General features: G+C 40.8%; 1 protein-coding gene across 1 annotated transcript; it reads right to left on the bottom strand.

The window, feature by feature from the left end:
- Nucleotides 1-22,598: 22,598 nt before the first annotated feature.
- CCDC54 (coiled-coil domain containing 54) lies at nt 22,599-23,604 on the bottom strand. The gene has a single exon (XM_004436605.3). The coding sequence runs from the start codon at nt 23,583-23,585 to the stop codon at nt 22,599-22,601; it is 987 nt and encodes a 328-aa protein (XP_004436662.1). The 5' UTR covers nt 23,586-23,604.
- Nucleotides 23,605-24,093: the final 489 nt, after the last annotated feature.

Here is a 24,093-nt window from a genome sequence, read left to right as displayed (position 1 = left end):
GTGCCTCTTTCACTTTTTAAAACTGTGGGCCTGCGGCCTGGCTAATGATTCTATTGGAACCTGAGTTTGGAAGAAAGGTGCAATGGACTAACCAACAGCCACATTTGTTAGAACTAATGCTGTGAAACTGGTTAATGCTGGCTGGTAAAAGTTTACATCTGTGACCTGACTCTCATCTTACAAATCTCCCTCACTCTAAATGGGATTGTGAAGCTCAGAAAGAGTCAATGCCCAACCCAAAGTAACAATTTATTCTTGAGGTACAAGGGGTATTTAGGCCTTGGAAAAATTGACCTCAGTAAGAATGTAACACTTATCATCCCTGTATATTTCTCTTGACTGCTCCTGCAGGAGGAGAAGGGTCTGTTTTACACTTCTGTCTATTGGCCATTGCTGTTTTATCTTTTTAGGCAAGTAGTGTTCTCAGCACACTATGTCTAAAAGTCATCTTTTTAACACTATCCAGCTGTCGTCTGTGTTTGGACTGCTACAACAAAATACCACAGACTGTATGGCTTATAAACAGCAGAAATCTATTGCCTATAGTTCTGGAGGCTGAAGTCCAAGATCAGGGTGCCAGCATGGTTGGGTGGGGGCCCTCTTCTGGGGTGCAGACTTCTCATTGTATCCTCACATGGTGGAAAGAGTTAGGGAGCTCTGCGGGATCTCTTTTATAAGAGCACTAATCCCATTCATGAGAGCTCCACCCACGTGACCTAAGCACCTTCCAAAGGCCCCATCTTCTAGCACCATCACATTCTAGCACCTTTCACGTTAGGATCCAGCGCGTGAATTTGGGGGAACGCAAACATATGACCATAGCACCGGCTTTTTTTTTTTTTGGTGTCAGCCTAGTATTTTATGCAGGAAGTGATGATTTTTCACTGATACAGTATTTTTCTTCCCTTCTTTCTTTTTTTGATATCCCTTCCCACCCCCAACTCAAGCAGCTAGGTTCTTTGATTTCATTTCCTCATTGGAAGAATGTGACAAGGTGGGAAAGAGAAACCAGACGGGTCTTCCTGTTTTTGGTCTAAAAACCCCTATGGTACCTTGAGGAAACATCACACTCGAAAGCAAGACTTCCTTCCCATGACTCCCCAGTGGAAAAACATCCCTCAAACCTGTGCTGAAGATTGAGAGAGCAGAGAGGTTACGGGGCTGAGAACAAGATGACTGGACCTCAAAGGGCTAATCCAGCCAGGAATGAGGGCTGTCTCAGACCACGACCCCTGTGAGAGGTATTGTCAAGTGTCCAAGGGCTTCCTGAGAGTGGAGTCTGTGTTCTCGTCATCCAGGGACTCTGCTAGTTGCCTTTCCCATTGGCGCCTAATGGAGATTTCCCTTGGTCCAGGCCAGGAATTTTCCTGGTGACTGTCCAGCAGGAGTGTGCAAGCCTTTGTTTAAAGCCAACCTCTGTCCAACTATACAACTACACAGTGTAAATAAGTTCCCCTTTCCCCCAGTTTTCAGCATCCATAGAAGAAGAGTGGGTCCTGAAGATTTAGATCAGGTTGGGGAAATGAAAGCCTGAATGGAACTAGCTCAAGGTCCTCAACATTCCATAAGCAGTGACAATATGAAGCCCCTACTCCTATTTGCTTTTTTTTCTAATCAAAGTAGATATCTTACTTGATAGTTCTGTGACAAGTGATTCTCTTTTTTCTTCTCTATCCTCTTACTGCTCTAGATGTTCCTTTTCAATCTCTGTCTGTTCGTTTTTCTCTGTACATTCTTTAAATGTTACCATTCCTTAGGTCTCCTTCATTCCTCATCTCTTCATTTTACACAATTTTTGGAGAGTGAGCTCATTCACTCTTATGACATTAGCTACCATTAGTATTGCAAAGATTCTCACATCTGTTCCACTAGCCTAGACCCCTTTCTAAGCTCCAGATCCACATATCAAGGTGCCCAATGAACTTCTCTTCTTTGATGTATCACAGGCATTTCAAACTCAGAATATCTATGACTAAATTCATTATGTTTCCCCACTGCCGACTTTTCCCTCCTGTGTCTTAAAAAATGTCACCACCATCCTCCTAGTCTTTCAGATTAGAAATCTGTGGTTTTCTCCTCCATCCTCACATCCAATTGACCTAATTCAGATCCTTCTGCATTTATAGAATTCTGATTCTCATATTTTCTTGTATGGATCACTGCCATAAACTCTGTATAAGACTCCCTGCCTCTATTCTCCAAAATTGTCAAAAATGCAAATTTATGCTACTCTCCACATAGCCTTTGGGATGAAATCTGAAATTTTAACAAGTCCTACAAGGACCACTCTGAGGTCAGAGGTTAGGGTAGTCTTGCTGAGGCCAAAGGTTGGTAGACAAGGAGAATATATTTGGTTAGCACTGAGCTGGTCTAGGGATTTTAACCTCTGTTTGGACCTCAATTTATTGTATGCTACGTGAGAGCAGATCGCTGGCCTCCTTCAGGCATAAGTTCAATTCTGCAGTTTCCTTGGGTGTCTTTGGCAGTCCCAGAAACAGCATTTAGTGCTACAATAATTTTATGTGAGTGGTATTAATATGCTTTAATCTTTTGCAATTCAGTGTACTTGGAAATATCCATTTGCTTCAAGGGATGCTTGTTGTGTGGGATTACATGTGTTACATCAGAAGTGCAAAGAAAAAGGGTTACTGTCAGCTTCTAAAATTCAAAATAAGACTTCAAGCGAGACAATATATTAGAAGATCAGGCTTTGTAGAAAAGGATTATAAAAATTCTTTCAGAATAAAAGCTGAGCATAGAGAACTCAGAATTGAGTGCTTCTTCCATAGCGTAAAATGATTTCCCTTTGCCTGTGACCTATACCATGGAGCTTGCTCCCCCAGAGTTTCCATTTCCTCTGAGACACACATGTAGATTACAGGTCTCACCCTCCCTGGCATTTAGGTATAGCTGTGTTACTGAGTCCTGGCTGATGGAACACAGGTGGAAGTGATTTGTGTCACTGCCACCACCTTATATGTTTCCTAGCAACCTTATATGTAGGATCCCTCAAGGACCAAGAGAAGTTCAGAACCACATGATGGAAGAAACTTTGTCCCTGTGTGACCACATGGAAAGGCATCTGACCAGGAACACATGCATTGAACTGTGACAATATGAGAGAGATATAAACTTTTTGTTATATTAAGCCATAAATATTACAAGGTCTATTTGTTACAGCAGCTAGTGTTCTCCTAACCACTACAAAGATATGATTCAGAGGATGGAGCAAGCTCTTACCTGGTCTAAGAGATTGTGAAAGGGAGGAAAGGAGGGAGGATGGAGACGCAGAGTGAGACTGGTAGGCGGTGAGTTCCCATCATCCCTCTCCAGGCTTTGGCTGGGATCATAGAAGTGTGGAGTGTTAGAGAAGTTGAGGGAACATCCACTACTTAGGGACTTTTGCCTTCCTTCACATGTGTATCTCGGGAAGGAGATGCCTCACAGACTAGCTCACACCAAGCTGGGAGTGACTGCATCCAAATACACTCAAAAGCTCAGCAAAGTTAAGGCACTGAAGAAATTCCAGAATTTAACTTTCCCAAGTCACTCTCAATTCCTAAGTTGTGGTTGGGATCTAGATATTTTCTCATCCCCTTGAAGGGGAGCCCAGAATTCCCTGAGAGGCTGGCTGGCTGGAGAGCTTGCCCATGTGTAGGAGGGGGTGTCGCCATTGGAGGGGTGAAGTGGCTTGAGACAAGGGCTGCAGGGTGGACAGAGCCAGACCTATGTGTGTGTGTGTGGTGTGTGTGTGTGTGTGTGGTCTGTAACACTAGGGAGGACAGATATGGGACTGAACCAGCCAGGGAGGGATATTGAATCCTTCCTTTTCACCGTACAGACCAGTCCATGAGTTACATCAATATCCCAACATCAACCTCAGATGTCAGAAGGGCACGTGGTCATGTGAGGGATAAAGGATCTTACTGTGGAGATGGAGGCAGAGGGTAGAGCAAGATCAGAGGACCTTTCTGTTCCTGCTCTCCGGACATTACATGAGCCACACACCTCCACATATTCTATATTCCAGATGTCACTTTAGGAATGGGAGGGGGGAAGAGCAGAATTCTAAAAGACAGAAAACTGAGTCATCCAAAGGGGACTTTTAAACCAGTTGGGTAGGGAAATGAAATTCTGGTGGATTGAACATTTGAAATTAATGGCGCTAGTGTAAACCAGAAAAATCAAGACATTATAAATTGACTATTTTAAATTGCTGCCGCTATTTAGCAGGGTAATAGTCCAAAAGGAAGGTTAGGCAGGTTTTAGAGATCAAAGGAACCAGGTATTATTTGCATGTCTGAATCTCCCTCAGGTATGATAGTGAGGCATCTGCCTCCCCTTTTTGTTTTATTCTTGATAAAATCATCTCTTCTACCAAAGCAAAAAACTTCTTGCTGGTTTCTTTTTCTTTTTTTCACTCTCACTTCTCATCCCAAATCATCTTCCTTGCTCAGCCTTGCCCACACCTCATGTCTCCTGGTCTTAAGGAGAAAGGAGAAGCTTTTCTGCTGTATGTAGGGGCCCCCACTGAACTTTGTTCCAGGCCCCAATTTGCCTGATATTTTTTTCCCCTTACCTTTTACCATTTCTGAAGACAGGAAAACTCTTACAGTCAAAATGTCTTACCAGTTTCCAGGCAGAGGAGAGGGTTGCAGAGCTGTAACAGATGTCACGTCTGGAGCGTGTGTGGACTAACCATGCGTCATGGTGTCTCTTCAATCTATTGTCTCCTCCAGTAGAGCTTTTTTTGCCTTGATACCAAGTGGTTGAATTTAAACTTAAATTTGGATCCCTAATTCTTTGTTTAGAATGTCTGCAAAAAGATGTCTTTATGATACAGCACTGAAATGAAAATAAATTGTGTACATAGAAGATTGCCTGTCATATACACCAGGCAATGGGATTAAAGGGTGTTGGACTTGCCAAATCTCTTGGAACAGATCACAGGCTTTTCAAAGCAGGGAGAAGTTAGTGTGGTTAATTTGTTTTCACATGGGACCATTTCTCATTTATGGAATATCAACCTGTCAGAAGTTTCTGGCTAACTTTTAAGAAAAGCTATTTGACCTATGGTAATATGTAATTCAATAATAGAAAAAAACAAAACTCTGGGTTTAACCAAATAGGAAATTCAGAGGAGGAAATCCTAATATAATTTGATATGGCTTGAAATTTACTGTCAATCTTAAAAAAAAGTCAAGACCACAGGCACTGGTGAAAAGCTAAGTATAACCAACCGCCATATGACGGAAAGTGATTTAGAAATCTCTCTAGACCCTCTAGACACTCTCAGGCAAACATTGTCAGGAAAGTTTAGATGCAAATTCTGATTTAGATACTGAAAAGAGAGAGTTTAGATTGACAAATGAGTGATATTTTCAGTTAGTTTTAAAAGAAACGAGTACATTTAGTGTAGTGTTTCCATTTTTCCCTGGGAAGCTCCTATAAAGTGGATAGTGTGTCTTGTCATCAGTGACCTGAAGATTCAAGAAAATGTGGAAGTGATATTGCTCCCCTCCTGCATGATCTTGTCTGTGCTTTCCAGCTGATCTCTCCACACTCCCTGCCTCTCGTTGTACAATCCAGCTCTCCTGAAAAATTTCCAGCTCTGTAAATAAATCGTGCTTTTTCAACATTTTATACCTATTGCACATCCTCTGTTTGGGCTGCTCTGTCCTTTTCCCTACCCTCAAATGCAATTTTTTCTGGCTCACTCCTACTCATACTTTAAGACTCAGCTCTGACGTCACTTCTCCAGAACATCTTCCCTGACTGTGCCACATCCATATTGCACCCTGTGCTTATCTCTGGCACTGAGCTTACAGTGCAATCTTATATTTTCACTTGTGTCAATTCAACAACACACAAACAAAAGCAAACATATTTTTCATGCAGCATGGCCTCTAAATGGAAGCCAAATTCGTCATCTGGTGCTTAACTAGATAATCTATGATCTGTTTCCGTGCTAGGGGTATGTGATCACTCTGCATGTGATAGATTTACTGAGCTATTACAGTTTGTTGTATAGAGTTGCAGGGCTCAATTTGCAAAAAAAAAAAAGAACTCACTCTAGATATTTTAAGCAGGATGAAATATAATTCAAGGAATCAGGACAATACATATTCATCAGAGTGCTAGAGACTTATGGCTGAATTGCTCAGAATAAGTTCCAGAATAATACTGCTACCTGGGCTGCCAGGAGTGCTGCTGCCTCTCTCGGAGCAGGAAAGTGGAATTAGGAGTCCACTACTGACTTGCTGATTTCAAGACCACAGTGCCATGGCTGCCATTCAGGGGTCAGGAAGCCACCACTCTCCCCACTGCACCTACCTCTGGACACCCACAGAGCTAGAGATGGACACTGGAACACTGCTAGGGAAGACTCAAAGTCTCCAAGACTGTGCCTCTGAGCATGAAGCAGTAGGAACATGGGCTCTTCTCACTTGTGGATTCAGTCTCATGCAAAGGACGAAAGGACTGGGCCAAGCTGTACCCAGAATCTGGCAGCAGGGGATTCTGGGCAGAGTAGTTTTAGCTCTCCAACTGGTGCACGTCACGAGGGCTCTCTAGGAAGCTAAATTAGATGCTGAATGCTAATTCCCTACATCCACCATAACCAGATGTAGAGTGCATTTCAAGCAAGGTTGGGACCTTTCTTGGGTAATTTTGTTTATGCATGAAAACGTACATCTCACATGACTGTAATTCTATGAATACATTCTAAAACAGTGGCCTGTTTGTCTTTTAGTAGACTTTCAGCTCTTAACAGAAACTCTGCTCTACTCATCTTTGGAACATTGTGTCTAGTACTGAGTCTTGTCAAATGAATGAATGAATGTGTGAATCAATAAACTGGTGAATGATAGAAAACCAGTGTCCTTTTGTACTTTTTCGAATTCACAAATCCCTTTGACTTTCTCTAATCCAGTGGTTATCAATCAGGGGAAATTTTGCCTCCCTAGGGGACATTTGGCACTGTCTAGAGACGTTTTTGAGTGTAACTATTTGTTGGGGGCGGGGGGAGTACTATTGGCATCCATTGGGTAGAAACCAGGGATGCTGCTAAATATTCTACGATGTACAACACAGCCCCCTGCAACAAAGAACTATCCAGTGCAAAATGTTAATAGTGCCAAGGTTGAGAAATCTGCTGTAATTACTTCTTCCTCTCACTTCTGCCTGCCACGATATTCTCATGTCAATAGATCAGAACCCTTGAGAATTTAGACTTTCTCAGAATTCAAATCCTCATCAGTCTCAATCCTCTTTGGCAGGGGTTTCCCCCTGTAGTCTCTCGTTCCGTATTAATCATTCTATTCTCATATGTATTAATAATGGGCCTCAGGGGCACAGACTGGCCTTTAAGTCCTTCTATTAGAATGTTACTAGGGGGAATTTTTGGAGTGTCACTCTTCAATTTCTTTTCCTACTTAATCTCACAGCTCTAGATTTGGGATTAAAATTTAATTCAATTTAGAAGATGTCTCAAAAAAGTGAAAGATGTTATTCTAATATATTTTTGAACCTTGATGCGCAATATACCAATTTTATTGAATTAGTCGATTTTTGATGTTTTTCTTTCTTCTTTTGAGAAATACATGACAATTGTACGGTCAGTAGTCTCCAAGAACAGTGAAATTCTGTCCCTGAAATGACCTTCCTAGAAAAATCCAGAACGTCTTTTAGTTTGTAGAAATACATGCCTTTTCATAATTAAATACTTCTGGAAGTGTAAATGTGTCACAATTAAGTACTTATCATAATTAAATACTTATCATAATTGACACATAAGTATTTAGTTATAATTAAAGTCATATATGTCTGTGAACAGAATAGGAAGTCAATATAGGTCTTAAAGCCAGAACTATATAAAACTCATTCATGCATCCAGCAAATGTTATTGAGCACGTATTTTTCTCTGCTTGCCATTGAGAATACGTTAGTGAGCAAATTATATCCAGTCTCTACACTCATGGAGCTTACAGTATTCAGTTAGGGTCTCCCTACTAGATAATCACACATGTAGGATTTAATTACTATGGTGACAAGTCCTATAATTGAAAATCACAAGGTGTTATGAAAGTAAATAGGGTATCTGACACTATTTCTACCTTAATCAGGAGAGATTTCCTTTAGAAAATAGTAATTAAGCTCATACCTGAAAGATGAGTAAGAGTTCACTGTGCACAGTCTGGGAAACAGCAGTCCTGGCTGAGGCATATATAATGTCTTGAGGCGAAAAAGAACTTGTTTGTCCAGGAAATACAAAGAAGGATTTTGGATTTAATGCTTAGTACTGGGAAGCCACAAAATGGTTTTAGTAGAGGAATGATTTGATCAGATTTACATCTTAAATGATTGCTCTCACTGCCATGTGAAAAATGGGGTTGGGGTAAGGAAAAGTGGGTTAGAGGAAACTAGTTAGAGGCTAATTTGGGTAGTCCAGGTGAAAGATGATGGTGACTTCAATTGGAAAGCAGATGGGTTTAGGAGACAGAGTCAACTGGATTTGCGATTGATCTTTTTGGGGGGGTGGCAGAGGATCACTGAAGGAGAGGGAAGTGTTAAGGATGGCTCACAGGCTTCTGGCTGGAGCATGTGGGAAGATGTTGGTACCATTTACCATGATAGGGAGCACTAGAGGAGAAGCAGCTTTTGGGCAAGGTGGTTATAGACAATAAGTTTATTTTGGGGCATGTCATATTTGAGTTCTTATAACACATTCCAGTGTCCCAAACGGACATATTATAAACATTTGGACCTGTAAGTCTGTAACTCAGAAGAGCAGTCTGGATTGGAGACATGATTTTGATACCATTGCCTGTAGATGGTGTTTGAAGATACGAGAGTAGATGAGATCACTTTGGGAGAGAATTGAAGAGGGCCCAAGACTGAGCCTCGTGGAAGGTCTACACAAAAAGGTTAGGTAGAGGAGAAGTCAACAAAGTGGCCTGATAATAAGTCAGAAGAAAAGCAAGTATGGGGATATGGAAGGATGGAAGGCAAGAGAAGAGACTGTTATAGAAGGAGGAGGGGAAATCTGTGTGCAGAGGAAGCTGGGAGTTCAATGGGAGAGACATGAACATTTTCATCGTCTTGGCAACATGCAGGTCATTGGTGACTTAATGCTAGAATTTAGGTGGTAAGGACAGAAGCCAGATTGGAGTGACTGAGAAGTCAATAGTAGGAGGTAGTAGAAACTGAAGCCGTAGCTATCTATTTTGTAACTGGGAGAATAGATAAGAATTTGTTGGAGATTTGTAGTCTACTAAAATTTAGTTTTAATTTTTGTTTTTTAATATAGGAGAGACAATAGTATGTTTAAAAGATAATGAAAAAGTTTGGGTACAGAAGGAGAGTTTGAAGTGAGGTAAGGGACAATGGAAATAATCTAGAGAAGGAGGTTCCTGAGAAAGTGGGAGCAGATGGGATTCACAGCCCAGATCAAGAAATTTCCCTATGATAGGAAACACTTTCTGTTTAGTAACAGGATGGGTGTGAAGTTTAGAATATTTAAACATGACTCTCCTTTAGAATGAAATATGACTTAAATCCTCTAGAATAAACGACCTTAGTGATTGGAGGTTATTTGCATATGTACCTCCAGAGCTTGAAATTAGTATCCATATTATGGGGAGATGAAGATGTAGGAGGGCATTTTCGGATTCCTTCCTACTAGAGGAATATTTAAGAGATAAGGTGCTTACTCTTATCTGAAGTGAGCTGGCATCTATGTCACTCCACTGGCATGGAGATTGAGTCCATATACATACTGCAGGTCTCACTTCTCACACGCAGTGTCACAAGGTGATTTGGACAAGTACCCCCAGGAAACCAACCAGAATAAAAGTTGACAAGCACCAAACAACCATGGGAATCCTGATGTGCTGGTAGACTTCAAAAGAATTGAATAACACTCGGGTGAGTTGTTCACCCTTGTTCTGGACAGCATATGAATAGAAAGATTCACTAAATTCCTATGGTGCAGAGGCAGTTTTGGCTGTGATCGTGGCAATGGCAATATGTCAGTAAAAACTGCATTTGACTGCAAGTGACAAAAAATCTGACTATGTTTGCTTAAACGATAGGGGTTTATTTCTCATATAATAATAAATCCTGTGATACAGACTGCTGATGTTGTTTTAGTGGCTCAACAGTGACAGGGCCGGCATCTTTGTGATTCTCTTGATCTTTCCTCAGGTTCACAATATAAGTGCTGAAGTTCCAGCCATTATTTCTGCTTCCAAAGCAGGAAGAAGGAGAAACTTGGAAGTGCTTACAGGTTGCACGTGTCCATTTTTATCAAGGAAGCAAGCTTGCCCAGAATTCCCTCCAGCAGATCTCTGCTTACATCTGGGGCCAGGGGATAAAAGGAAGCTGAAGCAGTATATATTTGACTGTGTAGCCTCTGTAGTTGGAGGGATCATGGTTGAAGAGGGTGGGAAATGGCTTTTAGGTAGCCCAGTCGACAGACTGTCACTTAACTATAGAGAGCCAAGGAAGTGCCCCAGGGGAAGAGAGTGGTTCTCAAGGAGAGTGAAGGCACTGACACCTATGGCAGTAGTGGTGACAAGCCATGGCCCGGCCAAAGCAGAGGAGGCAACAGTCGCCACATAGCAATGGCTCTGAAGAGATTGAAAACAGGTTGGCATCTGCAAAAGTGAGAAGAGGAATCATCAGGAAGACAAAAGCTTGTGGGCCTCTGAGCCATTCCCTGGGAGCCTCAGGGTAGCCTCATACCTGTTTTACTCACCAGCACAAGACCAGGTACTTTGCCTGGTATATAGAAGGCCCTCAATGATTGCTAGATTAATTAATGAATCAACAAATCGTCTATGACCATGGTGAGATAAACCAAAGATGATAGTGGTAGGAACCTGGTGCTGCCTCGCTCAATTTGGGCCTTATTTCAGTGGAAATTGGGGCTGATTTGGCAGATTAAAATTGTTCATTTTTGCAGACTGGGAGGAAAACATATCCTCTTCATTTTCCTTTCCAGTGTATATCTTGGAAAGGGGCCTGTTTAAAAAGCCACACAGAATTGAAGAGTTTGGTGTTGAGATAAGTGTCAGGGCTTCACTGAACTGGGATTCTTACCCACTGTAGGGACTGCAGAAGAGCACCCTGGGAAGAACGATCCAGTGCAGACCAGACGCATCATGCCCACGCATGTCTTTCTTGTCCTTAAAGGATAATTGAAAATTCCATTTGTCTCTGAGCTGAGCTTGTTTTAATAAAGTGGAAGAGGAATGAATCTGAGACTGCCTAGTTCTTCGGCCCGTTTAGAGGAGTCATACTGAATTGAGTCTTTTCAATTTTTTCAGTCTTCTTTAGGCTGCTCAGTCATATAGTTATAAATACATTGAAATTGATTTTATAATTGTGAAAGTTCAAAACCTATGAATTAAAAAAATACAGAGAAAAGGGGGAGCTATGCAAGCTATCTTTTCTCAGAGTTAGTAGTTGCCAAAAATCTGAAATTTTTGTGTAATTATTTTGTCCACATTATTTTTGACTTTCTTTTCATTGTTGCAGATGAGAGTTATGATCAGTGTTTCTGCAAGACATGCTTATTCTAAAAGCCATTTTCAGTCAACTGGAAAAAAATAAAACAACCAAAATACCTCCTACCTCTCCTTAGAAATTAAAAAAAATTAATTTGTTGGAAACCATAAAGGGACCAGAATATTAGGGCAAATAAAGAGAAGAAAATTAGATTAAGACCCTTTTTCATATATTTTCTCAAGGTAGAGAGTTCTTTTCTCAATTAAGAGATTATAGCAAAGTAATAAGTAAGTAAAAACAACTGCAGTTAATGTTTCCTTAGCTAAGTTATAACTTGTTCCACTCACCTGCCTTGTAAAATTCAGACTGAGGAACAGTCAATTGTCTTCATTATACAAAATAAATTCTATAATAAAATTTTATTCTATGTTATGATTAGTTCTATGGGGAAAAAAAAATGAGAGTTGGAGTAAAAAAAAGGAAGGCGTGTGAGGAGAGCAGCATAGGGAGATTGACCAAACACGGAGGAAGTAGGGAGTGTTCAGGGACGTGAGTGAGGGAACTGCCCTAGAGCTAGTCAGAGTGGAGGTACAGTCCAGGACCAGATGTGTAAATGTAAGCAGCCGCACAAAGGGGCCCATCAGAGGGTAAAGTATGTAGCTGGCATGAACTGGATACAGAAATCAGGACCTGAGAAGGAAGGTTTGGGGAATGGACGCAGCAGCAAACAGCCACGGGAGGAGGTTGGAGCAGGAAGCTGGAAGTGATGGTTAACTGTATGTGTCAGCTGGACTGGGCCGCAGCATGCCCAGATTACTGGTGAAATATTCTTTCTGGGTGTGTTTGTGACAGTGTTTCTGGAAGAGATTTGCATTTGAGTGGGTGAACTGAGTAAAGCAAATGACCTTCTCCAATGTGGGTGGGCATCATCTAATTTGTTGAGGGCCTGAATAGAACCGAAAGGTAGAGGAGGGGTGACTTCATTCTCTTCTTGACCCATCTATCTTCTCCTGCCCTCCGTGTCCTGGTTCTCAGGCTTCCAGACTCGAACTGGAATCTGTACTATCAGCTCTCTGGTTCTCAGGCTTTTGAGCTATACCACTGGCTTTCCCGGTCCTCCAGCTTGAAGGCAGCAGATCGTGGGACTTCTCAGCCTCCATTATCATGTGAGCCAATCCCTTATACTAAATCTCTTTATATATATGCATATATTATATATATACATATATGTGTGTGTATATATATTTAATTTATGTATTATATATATGTGTGTATATATATTTAATTTATGTATTATATATATGTGTGTATATATATTTAATTTATATATTATATATACATATGTGTGTATATATATTTAATTTGGGTATTATATATATGTGTGTGTGTGTGTATATATATATAAAAAATATTGAATATATATATTGGTTCTGTTTCTGGAGAACCCTAATATACAGGATAACTGCAAGCAGGCTCAGGAAGAATAGGGAAAGGACAACACTAAGGTTCATGGGCTGAAACTGAGCAAGAAAAGAGGAAAGACAACTAAGTGCACATGACCTGGGCTGGCGAGTGAATGTATGTGTGGCCACATGGGCTGCTGCACCATCCTGAGAAAAACTGAGATGGAAGGAGGAAAGAGAGAGACACAGAGACAGACGGAGAGAGTCAGAGGCAAAAAGGAGGGAGAAACCCATGGATGGAGATAGTAACACTTTATAAAAAACATAGGAAAAGGGATAGGAAAAGAGAAATACTCTATGTTTTAAAGAAGAGGATGAGAGGGAACACAGGCTAAGAGTAGTTCACTGGGTTTTACCTTAAATGTATTAGCACATGTTTCCTGTCAAATTCTGTCATTTCCTAGATGACAGGCTTTGAGGTAAGTTATTACTGTCCTTTAAAACTCGTGTAACCTACTTAAACCTTATTTACAGCTCTTCGAGTTTTTAAAAATACTTTAACAATTCGAGCTACCATCTGAGGCTTCTACTAGAAGTATATGTGTGCTTATTATCATTACTTTTTTTTTTAGCTATAACTATAGTAACCAGAACAATATCACTGACAATAAGGAAGGGAATTAATCAAAAGGCTTATCTATACATACATATTTGGTTTAGATATATATGTATACGTATACCCGATATATATGTGCATATATATTTGATACCAGATATGAGTATGCATGTACACATGCACATTGCCATGTAATATTGGCACCTGACCCTTGACGAAATGCTCAGATAGTAGAAGACACGAATTCTGGTGTAAGAAAGGTCAAAGTTTCAAAGACAATGGAACATAGACTATGATGTGGCGAAGGAGACTTTGGTTGCATGGCAGTAAGGGCAGATTTCTTATCCTTGATCAATGCATTATTCTACTTTATGGAACATTAGGGACCCCACACAAGTGGTGAGAGGCACAGTTAAATGTCTTCGACCGCTAGGCCAGTGCATTTTCCCCTACATCTTGCTATTCCTTTAGCTGTCAGAATACAAGAACTTGGTGTAGCCTAAAGAGCACCAGACCTATTATCTGGAGCCCTGGAATCTGGTCCAGACTCTTATAAGCTGGGTAACTTTAGGCAAGTCACTTCAGCCTCTGGGTCTCAGGTTCCTCCTTAGTAAGTTGGAGTAACTTTCGGGTCCTCAGTCTTTTTCTGTCTCAATATACTGGATAGCTGCTGCCCAGCCTATTCAATAGCAATAATAGTAAAGTTATGTATTAGTCAGGGTTCTGCAGATAAACAGAACCAATGGGATAGATATAGATATATAGAAAGAGATTTATTATGAAGGATTGGCTCATGCAATTATGGAGGCTCAGAAGTCCCATGATCTGCCATCTTCAAGCTGGAGGCCCAGGAAAACTGGTGGAGTAGTTCCAGTCCAAACCTGAAGGCCTGAGAACCAGGGGAGCCAATGGTGAAATCTCAATCTGAGTCTGAAGACCAGAGAACTGGGCGACTGTTGGTGTAAGTCCTGGTCCAAGTCCAAAGGCCCAAAAACCAGGAGTCCTGGTGTCCAAGGGCAGGAGAAGATGCATGGCCTAGCTCAAGCAGAGAGCAAATTACCCTTCCTCCATCTTTTTGTTCTGTTCTGGCCCTCAACAGATTGGAGGATGCCCACTGCATTAGGGAGGGCGATCTTCTTCACTCTGTCTACCGATTCAAACGCTAATCTCTTCTGGAAACATCTTCATAGACACACCCAGAAATAACGTTTTACCAGCTGTCTGGGCATCCATTAGCCCAGTAAAAATTGACACATAAAATTAACCATCATGTTTATTGGAACATTTATTGAGTGCTTACTATGTGTCAGATGCTGAGCTAAGCACTTTTTCCTCGTTTCATCCTCAGTCCATGATTTTGCGTTATATTCTATTATCTCAATTTAGAGACAAGAAAGTTGGCTCAGAGAATTTAAGAAACTCAGCAGGGCCACACACCTGGTGAGTAACATAGCACTCATTAATTCAGACCTATCTAATATGCAGACGTTTGTTCTTAGTCCCTACATTATGATGCTACTTATAGTTATGATTCTCAGTTGGGGTAGGGATAAGGTTATGTCCCCTGACCCAAGGACATATCATGATATTGGGGAGGGATTAATTTGCAAATGTCTGCCAGGAGATTTTAAAAAGCCTTAGGGGCACTCCTGATTGAGTATCGCTGAACTAAGCAATCTTTAGGCTTCTTTTCATAGCTAACCTTTTATGACTTTGGGATCCTGCTGCTGAAAAGGAAGGAAAGTTCTATTGTTATCCCTCGCAACAAGGTTGAATCTGGTAAATTCCGTTGCTTTTTGTTGTCCTCTAATGACCTGCATGAATCCGCCAGTCATCAGTTCCTCTGTCTTCTTCAAAAGCTCACTGTCTTCAGAGCAGCCTCTGATCAGAAACGTCATCAAGCCAGCTCTCATTTGTCTTCTGATCATTCCTCTTAGATAACGTATTGAAACTGCCAGCTGAGTCACCTATGGTGCCCCTCTAATTAGACTGCCATGGGCATAATTTTGTTAATATTGCTCTAACAACAAATAACCATGTCACTGATGGCCGTGATCCAATTATAAACTGTACATCAAGCAATTATTATCTTTATAGTTGGCAAATATAAATTGACTGAAGGTCACTATAAATGAGAGTGGCACCCACATGTCGATTTTCTGATATCTGAAAGGTGTGTTGCACCTTCCATCAGGATATTGTCTCATGAGAGCGCCCTTTCTGAAGAAATTGGTGGAAAGAATACATCATCAGAATCAGACTATCACTTGGGCACATTTTCATGCGTTTCTATTCCTATCCTCAGTGGGATTTGGGGAGAGAGGAAGTATCTAAAAATAGGTGGGATTCTTTTTTTTTTTTTTTTTGTGAGGAAGATCAGCCCTGAACTAACATCCATGCTAATCCTCCTCTTTTTGCTGAGGAAGACCGGCTCTTAGCTAACATCTATTGCCAATCCTCCTGCTTTTTTTTCCCCCAAAGCCCCAGTAGATAGCTGTATGTCATAGTTGCACATCCTTCTAGTTGCTGTATGTGGGACGTGGCCTCAGCATGGCCGGAGAAGCGATGCGTTGGTGTGCGCCCGGGATCCGAACCAGGGCCGCCAGTAGCAGAACGCGCGCACTTAACCGCTAAGCCAAGGGGCCAGCCCCGTGGGATTCTTGACTAAAGGAAAAGATTGGAAGAGTCCTGTTGAGAGCCATTTCTGGAAGATTCCTTAGAGCTAAAACGTAACTGAGAGTAGAAAAAGGATGAGCATCACATTTGATTAAAGTACCTGAGGAGACACTGCCTTTTTTAATATTTTCAGAGCACACATTCCTACCTCTGCCTGGCAGGAATAACCCTACTGAGTGGAGGGCTGCAGCAGAACCTCAGCTGTTTCTCACTCCTACTGGGGGTTTTCATTCTTCTTCTCCTGTCCTTCCCCCCACCCCTTGCCTCTGCCTCTGGCTGGGGTGCATCTCCCCACACCCCACACCCTTGCACCTCAAGCTTTTTAGGTGAAAACAATGGGTGGGGAAGGGGAAAGATGAGAGGAAGTGCAAGCCTATCCTATCTTTGTCACAAGAGCCACACTTCTACCTGCAGGCACCAACCAGTGTCCTGCTCTACTCACTCCATCTGCCGTTCACAGCTCACAGCTTGGAGTCCATGTTCCTCCAAATAAAGTTATTTTCCAAATAGATTGTATTCCAAAAGGCAAATGAGGGAGGAAAGCCTACAGTTTTTGTCTCTACCTCACCATCTCCAATATCTCCTTCATTTATTGAATACTACTTTGTGCCAAGAATTATGCTAAATGCTTTACGTGTATAGATTCTCTTCCTTCTAGCTCAGCTTCCCATCCTTCATCACTATGCAAGCCGACCCTGGCCGCACTTCAGCCCTTATTCCCTGGGCTAGATTCTCAGGAGCCACAAGGAACCCTTGTCTCCTTCCTCACCCAAGATCTCCCCATGTCAGCTTCTCATTCCTAGAGTTCCAGCCTTGAACCCCACTTAGGTCCTGTCCTTTGTCCCCCTGTCCTCAAGGCATCCTCTACTAGTGCCATTGATCTGTGAAATTTTCATTCCACTATCAAAAGAGAGCAGAGAGAGGGGGCTCTGATCCAGCTGCCAGGAATATTGCTCTTGTAGATATTTTCCTGACTACACTTCGGCATGGGAATACACAAAAGCTTGGCTCTATAGTTTCATTAATACCAATTTCTCAGGTATATTGTACTTGAATCGGCTTTTACAGGTTGGTAAAAAAAAAAATCCAACTCTGATACCATTTCTTTGTAATATGCATTCTAAGTTGTAAACAGTGGACCTACAAATGAAGTTTTGGAGCATAATCTATCCATATGTTAGGGACTATCTACATTTTGGAGGAGTATAGAACAGCACAGAAAAAGTTTCATTTTTGTGGCTTGAAGAATTAACCTTAAAACATTACGTTTAGGAACAGCAATGTCTTTTTCTAAATGAGACTTGAGTTGTGTTCCATGAAAAAACTAAATTAAGTTTTAAATGAAGTGTATAGTTTTCTACTCCAAATCTAAGCAACAGGTCAAAATAATTGGCAGCTGGAGAGAACACCACTGGAAAGCATGTTCCTTCAGCACAGGACCAGTGTCTTTTCCATCTCTATTTCTCACGTCAACTAGTTCCTGGCATAGAGTCAGATTTCAATAAATGCTGGTGAATGTTGTTTTTGAATGAACAGAACACTCTAGCGTCTATGTCTATGAAGCAAGTATTCCAAACTGAACTAAATTATTTATCTTAAGCTGAGTCTCTCCCCTTCTACTCCCCTTCCTACTTCTCTCTGATGCTTATTTTTATAGTGTGCAGTTAAAGGTTGGCGAAAGGCTGTTACGGATCATGGAATATTGGTTGAATGCCCAGACCAGGAGGAGAGCTTTACACCCTGTCTTGTTTTTATCACACTGTCTTTGGATGAAGAAGTCAAGGGTTGCTTCGTCACTTTTGTGTTTAGCCTGTCTCTTGGTTCATGATTTGTCTGGAGTCCTTTATGGCTGATAACAGGAGGCAGAGTTCTGAAGGTGAGCTTCTTGAGGCAGGGTCCATGTCCTGTTCATCTTTGTGCCCCCTTTAACATACAGCCTACAGAAGGAAGAAAATGTCTACCGTTTGTTGAGTATCTGCTAGGTTAGGCACTGTTCTGGGCAGGTTCTACACGTGGTCTCATTTAATTAACACAACAGTCTTATGACATAAATTGTTGTCAATTTAGAGGTGAGAAAACTGAAGAATACAAAGCTTAAAGAATTTACCAAAACACAGTTATGAGGTTCACCATTGTATACCCAGCCCCTAGCACAGTGCCTGATACGTAATAAAGGTCAGCAAATAGCGGCTCTAAAGTCTGTTCTGCTTTGAATGTCCTTGCTCTTTTCACTATCGAGTGCTGACTCTTCAATAAATGTGTTTAATTTAACAGCACCAACAATGGTCTGAAGCCTTTTGATGAATGCATGATGATTTTCATGTTTGACACACACGTCATGAACATTCATCTAATTATACTTATACCCACTTATGTGGTAGAGAAGAATGGTGCTTTCTTTTGTTTTTTGCATTCAGAAACAGTTACTGAGAACCTACCAGTAAAACTGATTTTGATATTCAAGACTAACAGGTAAGTTTCTATCTCTATCATAAAAAGCTCAAAGTTTTGTGAGGGAGACAGACGTGAACACAAAATGACAATGTGGTGGGAAAGAATGCTATTCTCTCTCTCTCTCTCTCTATATATATATATACACAATATTATTATAATTTTATATTTGAAGATGCATTAGAGAAAAAAATATTTGAATTGAGACTCCAATAACAAATTAATACCTATCAGCCAGAAAAAAGAAGGGCATCCATGGCTGTAGGAACAGCAAATACAAAGATATAAGATTTGAAAAAATCTGCAAGACATTTAGCTGGCTGGATGGTGGTTTGTGTGTAAAGTTATCATGGGAGGATGAGGATGAAGAAGTAATATTAATAAATACCATTCATTTCACACTTCCTGGGCATCAATTAGATTGCTAAGAGCTTCACAACAACCTGTGATTATTATTCTTATTTTAGGAATAAGAACACTAAGGCTTTGGGAACTTAAGCTTTGGCTTAATTCCAAAGTCACACAGCTAGTGAATGACAGAGCCAGCTCTTGAATCAGGTCAGTCTGACACCAAAGCCATTGTGCTTTTCCACTATGGAACACTACTTTCCAAAGGTAAAAATTCAGGATGGAAAGGGTCGTGTAGGCTCTGCTAGGAAATTTGTATTTTATTCTCCTTGATATGAGGAGCAATGAAAAGATTTTAGAATTGTTTAAAAAAATCACCCTATTAGAATTGGATTATGGATATCCTGGAGGCTGGGATACCAAGCAGGAAAACTTTTCATTTATAAAGAGATATGATTAAGGCTTGAACCAAAACAGTAGAAGTGGGGACAGAGATAGAGGATAGATTCCATGAATTATTGGAAGACAAACAGGGAAAGAGTTAATGATTAATACATCAAGTGAGGGAGAAAATTCTCAGTTTGGGGATATGGATAACTTGCATTATGATGCCTTTAACAAAAGGGATATTGGAATAGAAATGTGTTTGAATCAGAAGGAAGAGTTATTAAAGTTAATTTTAGGACTAAGGCATTTGAGACTGCTGTAGACATCCAAGTGGAGCAGATAAGTAGTCACTTGGAATGGAAGGTGAGGAGGTCCCAGGAGAGGCTGGGTTAGGAGTCTTTTGATTTGGAAGTCACTAAAGTGAAGCATCAGTATTTTAAGGGAATGATAGAGGCAGAGGAATCATCTAAGAAACTGAGAAGGATCTGCCAGAGTGATGGGAAGAGGACCAGAAGAGAAAGCATGGAAGACATAGTCCTATGAGCAGCCATGGAGAGAATGACAAGTCCGGAGAGGAGAATGGGCCTCTCATTCTAAGAGGATGACAAGAGATTGGCAAGAGAGGAGGGGAACACAGGGGCAAGGCAAAAACGGATTTTTGTAAGCTGAGTACAAAGACCTGGTAGATAGGTGGTGATTGAGTGGAGGCAAGAAGAGGACTAACTGATGAAGACCCTGCAAAGCCACTGGAGGAGGGATGTGGACAAGAGAGACATCCCTTCCGCTGAGCCAGGTGGGATGGAGGGGCGTGGGTGAGAGGCAGGGGAATCTGAAAGCAGGACTAGGGAAATATAATTTGCTCACATGTAGTTCCAAGTTGAGTTATAATTTTAACGAGTCATGTGAGATGTCGTCTAGGTGATGATAATAAATAATTGACTCAAAAGCAAAATCTGCTTTCCTCACAGGGAACTTATGTGAATTAACAGGACCAACAGTCATCTTTGGGGAAATCTTGAGACCCTGAGAAAATCATGTAGTGTCCCTCTCACCTTCTCCTCCTCTAACTTTCTTACGTAGGTGAAAAACAGGTTAAAGTGAACATGGTGGGGATCCCTGAAGGGAAAAATGAGATCCATACAAGGGTTGGAATAATAGCCTGCAGTCCTTTACACTGAAAGCAGGCTTGGTGGCCTGTATTTCCCATGTTCTCTACCGGTCCACTCCTGGGTGCTTGTTTGTTCCTCCTTCTGCCTGGGACACTGCCCTCATCACCTCCTCCTCTCCTTACCTCCTCAATGCAAGGCTCAGCAACCCCCTTTCTTCTCGGATACCAGGAGCACTTCTTATATTGCTCTTTGCTGCCCAGCCCTGGCTAGTGTGCATTAGAGTTATGTGTGTATACATTTTATTTGTCCCATGCAATGTTCTGTGTCTACAGTACAGGGAATGTCTTCTACTTTTTCTTTTATTCTCCGTGATCCTTTGCTATTTGCAAACACTGAAGAAATTTTACTAAATGAATATAACGATTCCCTTTTTACAGATGACAAAACCAAGCTAGTCAAGATGAAATAACAGAGCTTGTAAGTGTAGAATTTAAGACTCTTCAGAACTAAGGTCTTCTGATTCCAGCCCTGTGCTCTTTGCCTCTCTAGAAGCATTAAGCAACTGCTGAGGGGCATGTAAAGGGAGAAAAAGTGAAGGTGTGCATGACTATAGGGGCTCAGATGACCCAGGCCAATGCCAGCTGAGTCCCCTTCTCCTCTCCCAGAAGCCACTTGTGATGTCATTTGCCTTTGTCACAGCCTGCCTTCCCTAGTTACTCTCTGATGTGAGGGTCACACCCAGCTCTGGCTGTTCTTTAGGATATCTCTGATAGGGAATAAATACAGAGAGATTTCTGTGCCTTTACCAGAACCGTACTTTACCTCCGTTAGCACAGTTACCTCACTTAAAACAAACCCATTCCATGTAGAGCCTTGCTTTAAGTAGTTGTATGACATTATCACCCATGCTGCACCTATGTCAGAGTGACGGGTTTTAAAAGTTATTTGTGTACATGGCTTAGCTGTATATTTGTAAAGAAAGAGCAAATAAAATGCATTTGTAGATGAAAAAAGTTGTATAATTATTACCAGACTTGCACGAGACTATGTAGTGTCTTCTCATCGTACGTCTCCCATAGTTTCCCCTATACTCACCTTAGCTCCTTTCTCCTCATTTGAAACCAGGTTGTTCTTAGCTAACTGCCAAAGCCATCCTTCCAAATTAGTGACTGAGAATGAAGTAGCACATTTACCAAGAATATTTGTAGTTAAACAGCATATGACTCTCTATTGATTGATTTCATTTACAGAGTCAACTGGTGAAGGAAACATTTTTTTGAAGTTATTCTAGATGATCTTTGGAAAAATTACATTATGATGGCAACCACCTAAAAAGGAAACCCACCCTGGATCTGTAGTATGTGACTCATAAAAAAAACCTTGCCATATAAGAATCTATGATAGCATAGTATTGTGATTTAACTTGGTTCAGAAATCCCTCCTCAGATTTTCCCTTTTCAAATGTACAAGTCTTGGTATTTGTCTCATTTCATGAAAATGTAAAAAATACTCAGTACCATATTCAGCCTTTTCTTCCTTTTCTATTGTTTGATAGAGATGAAGCTGATGTTGAAAGAAAAATCCCATTTTTGGAATTAAGATTTTCCTTGCAATAACTTGTCTTTTTGATGCCCTTCATTTTTATAGCTCTAACTTCAGCAGCCTTGACAGTGAGTATCTTTTTCACTCTATGCTGTTTAAAATTTAGTTAGTAGAGTCTGTTTCTGGTGTCACAAATCTTATCTACAAAGGCCACTAAGACAAGAGTGTGTAGAAAACTGACGTAGGGCCCACCAAATATGTTTCTCATTCCCTTGACTCCTTCATTCTTTCCTTCCAATTATCTATGAAAACAGAATTGGAGGAGTCCTCGTGAATTGCCTTTGAGAAGATAAGAACATTGTCTGTGATGGACAGAAAATCCATCACAATGGTCCAATGGGGTGATATGCCTTAAGTTACTGTAGATGTATAGAAACTTCTCAGACAGTGGGCCCAGTGAGCAAACTACCAAGGAGTTCATAGCAACCACAAAGATGTGTGAATGCTTGAAGTGACCAGGTTACATTTATTTTATGCCAAGCAAAGCAGAAAATAACTCTACAGTCGAGTTACTTCCTCTTTTGAGGAACCAAAAAGACAGTAAATATAGTTGAAAACAGAGAGACAGATTCTGGTCAAGCTCGCAATAGGCCCAGAGAATGGACAATATCTCTGGCTTGTGAGTTGTGGTTCCTCAAGAGGGATGGTTGGCCTAGAAAGAAGCCACTGGATGAATTCCTCTAACTTGGTAGCACTGAGGAAAAATCTCCACTTTCCTCCATAAACAAAAGTTAGCTTGATCCATGTGCTAAAGTCTGGGTAAATATAAATATTTGACTTTGCTTTTTTAAAGCTTCTTAATGAATTTTGGTGGTTACTTTTCTTCAGAGGTTTAATTTTGGGAGAAATTGTTTTTTCCTCAAGATGATCAGTGGGCTTGTGATAACTGGATACTTTCTCTGGTTCTGCTGAAGAGATTTCAGAGTCTGTAGAGGCTGATGTGTTCTTCAAAGTTTCTGGTTGTATGAGTTTGTGAAGAAGTTCTATGAACTCTTTACCCTTTTCTCCTTCCAGTGTCTCTAAGCAGTGGATGCTGGAGGAAGAATTCTGGTTTTCTGGTTCTGTCACCTTCTTCTTTAAAGCATCAATGTTTTCTTTCATGGAGAAGACATCTTTAGTTACTGTGTGTTGTTTGTCTTCATTAACATCCATTCTGGTTTCCAGGACCTCCATCTGCTTCTGATGAAAGTCCGTCTTTTCTCGGATTTTTGATACTGCACTGACAATGTCAGTCATTTGGCTAAGGAGTTCAATTTGGGCGGTTTTAATATCTTGGAGCATTACTTTAAGATTCATTTCTTCATCAGTATTAACATCATCTTGATCACAATCATAGGAAGTCATCGTTGGATGTCTAGTTGAATCTGTGTGCTGGTTCTTACACTTATGATAAACATTTTTAAGAGATTGTCTGATTTTGGAGAGATTTGAAGTCCACATCTGCCCTACAGCAGCTTTTACCCTTTTGGTTTGAAGTCTGTACATCTTTCATAATGAAACAAGAGGCAAGGTGTTGGGAAACCTGACCAGAATCAAAGAAAGAAGCAAAGTCAGAATGAAATGGTCTTTCTCTTACTATTTGTTGAATGTCTTTTCTGGTAAAATCATAGGAGGCCTTATGGAGAACATCAAAGGCAAGAGTAGGCACTCTGAGTTGGTCAGCTTCCTATAGCGAGGTCCAACTGGAGAGCTCTGTGAAATAATGGTCAACTGCATGGAATCCTTCATATGGTTATCATTGACTTGATGCTGATGTCACAATGGCTGCTGGCTTAGAATACATTTAACCTTAGGGCAGTAATTCTCAAAATATTTGGTCACAGGACTCTTTTTCACTTGTCAAAGTTATTGAGGACCACAGAGCTTTTCTCTATGTGGGTTATATCAATTGATATTCCATATTAGAAATTAAAACTAAGAAGGTATTAAGATATTAATTTATTAAAATAAAAAATAATAAACCCATTACATATTAACATAAATGTTATATTTC

Source organism: Ceratotherium simum, chromosome 15, assembly GCF_057802395.1.
Source record: "Ceratotherium simum simum isolate JZ-2026a chromosome 15, ASM5780239v1, whole genome shotgun sequence".
NCBI lineage: Eukaryota > Metazoa > Chordata > Mammalia > Perissodactyla > Rhinocerotidae > Ceratotherium > Ceratotherium simum.
The sequence above is the reverse complement of the archived record's forward strand: the minus strand, read 5'-3'. Positions and strand labels throughout refer to the sequence as shown.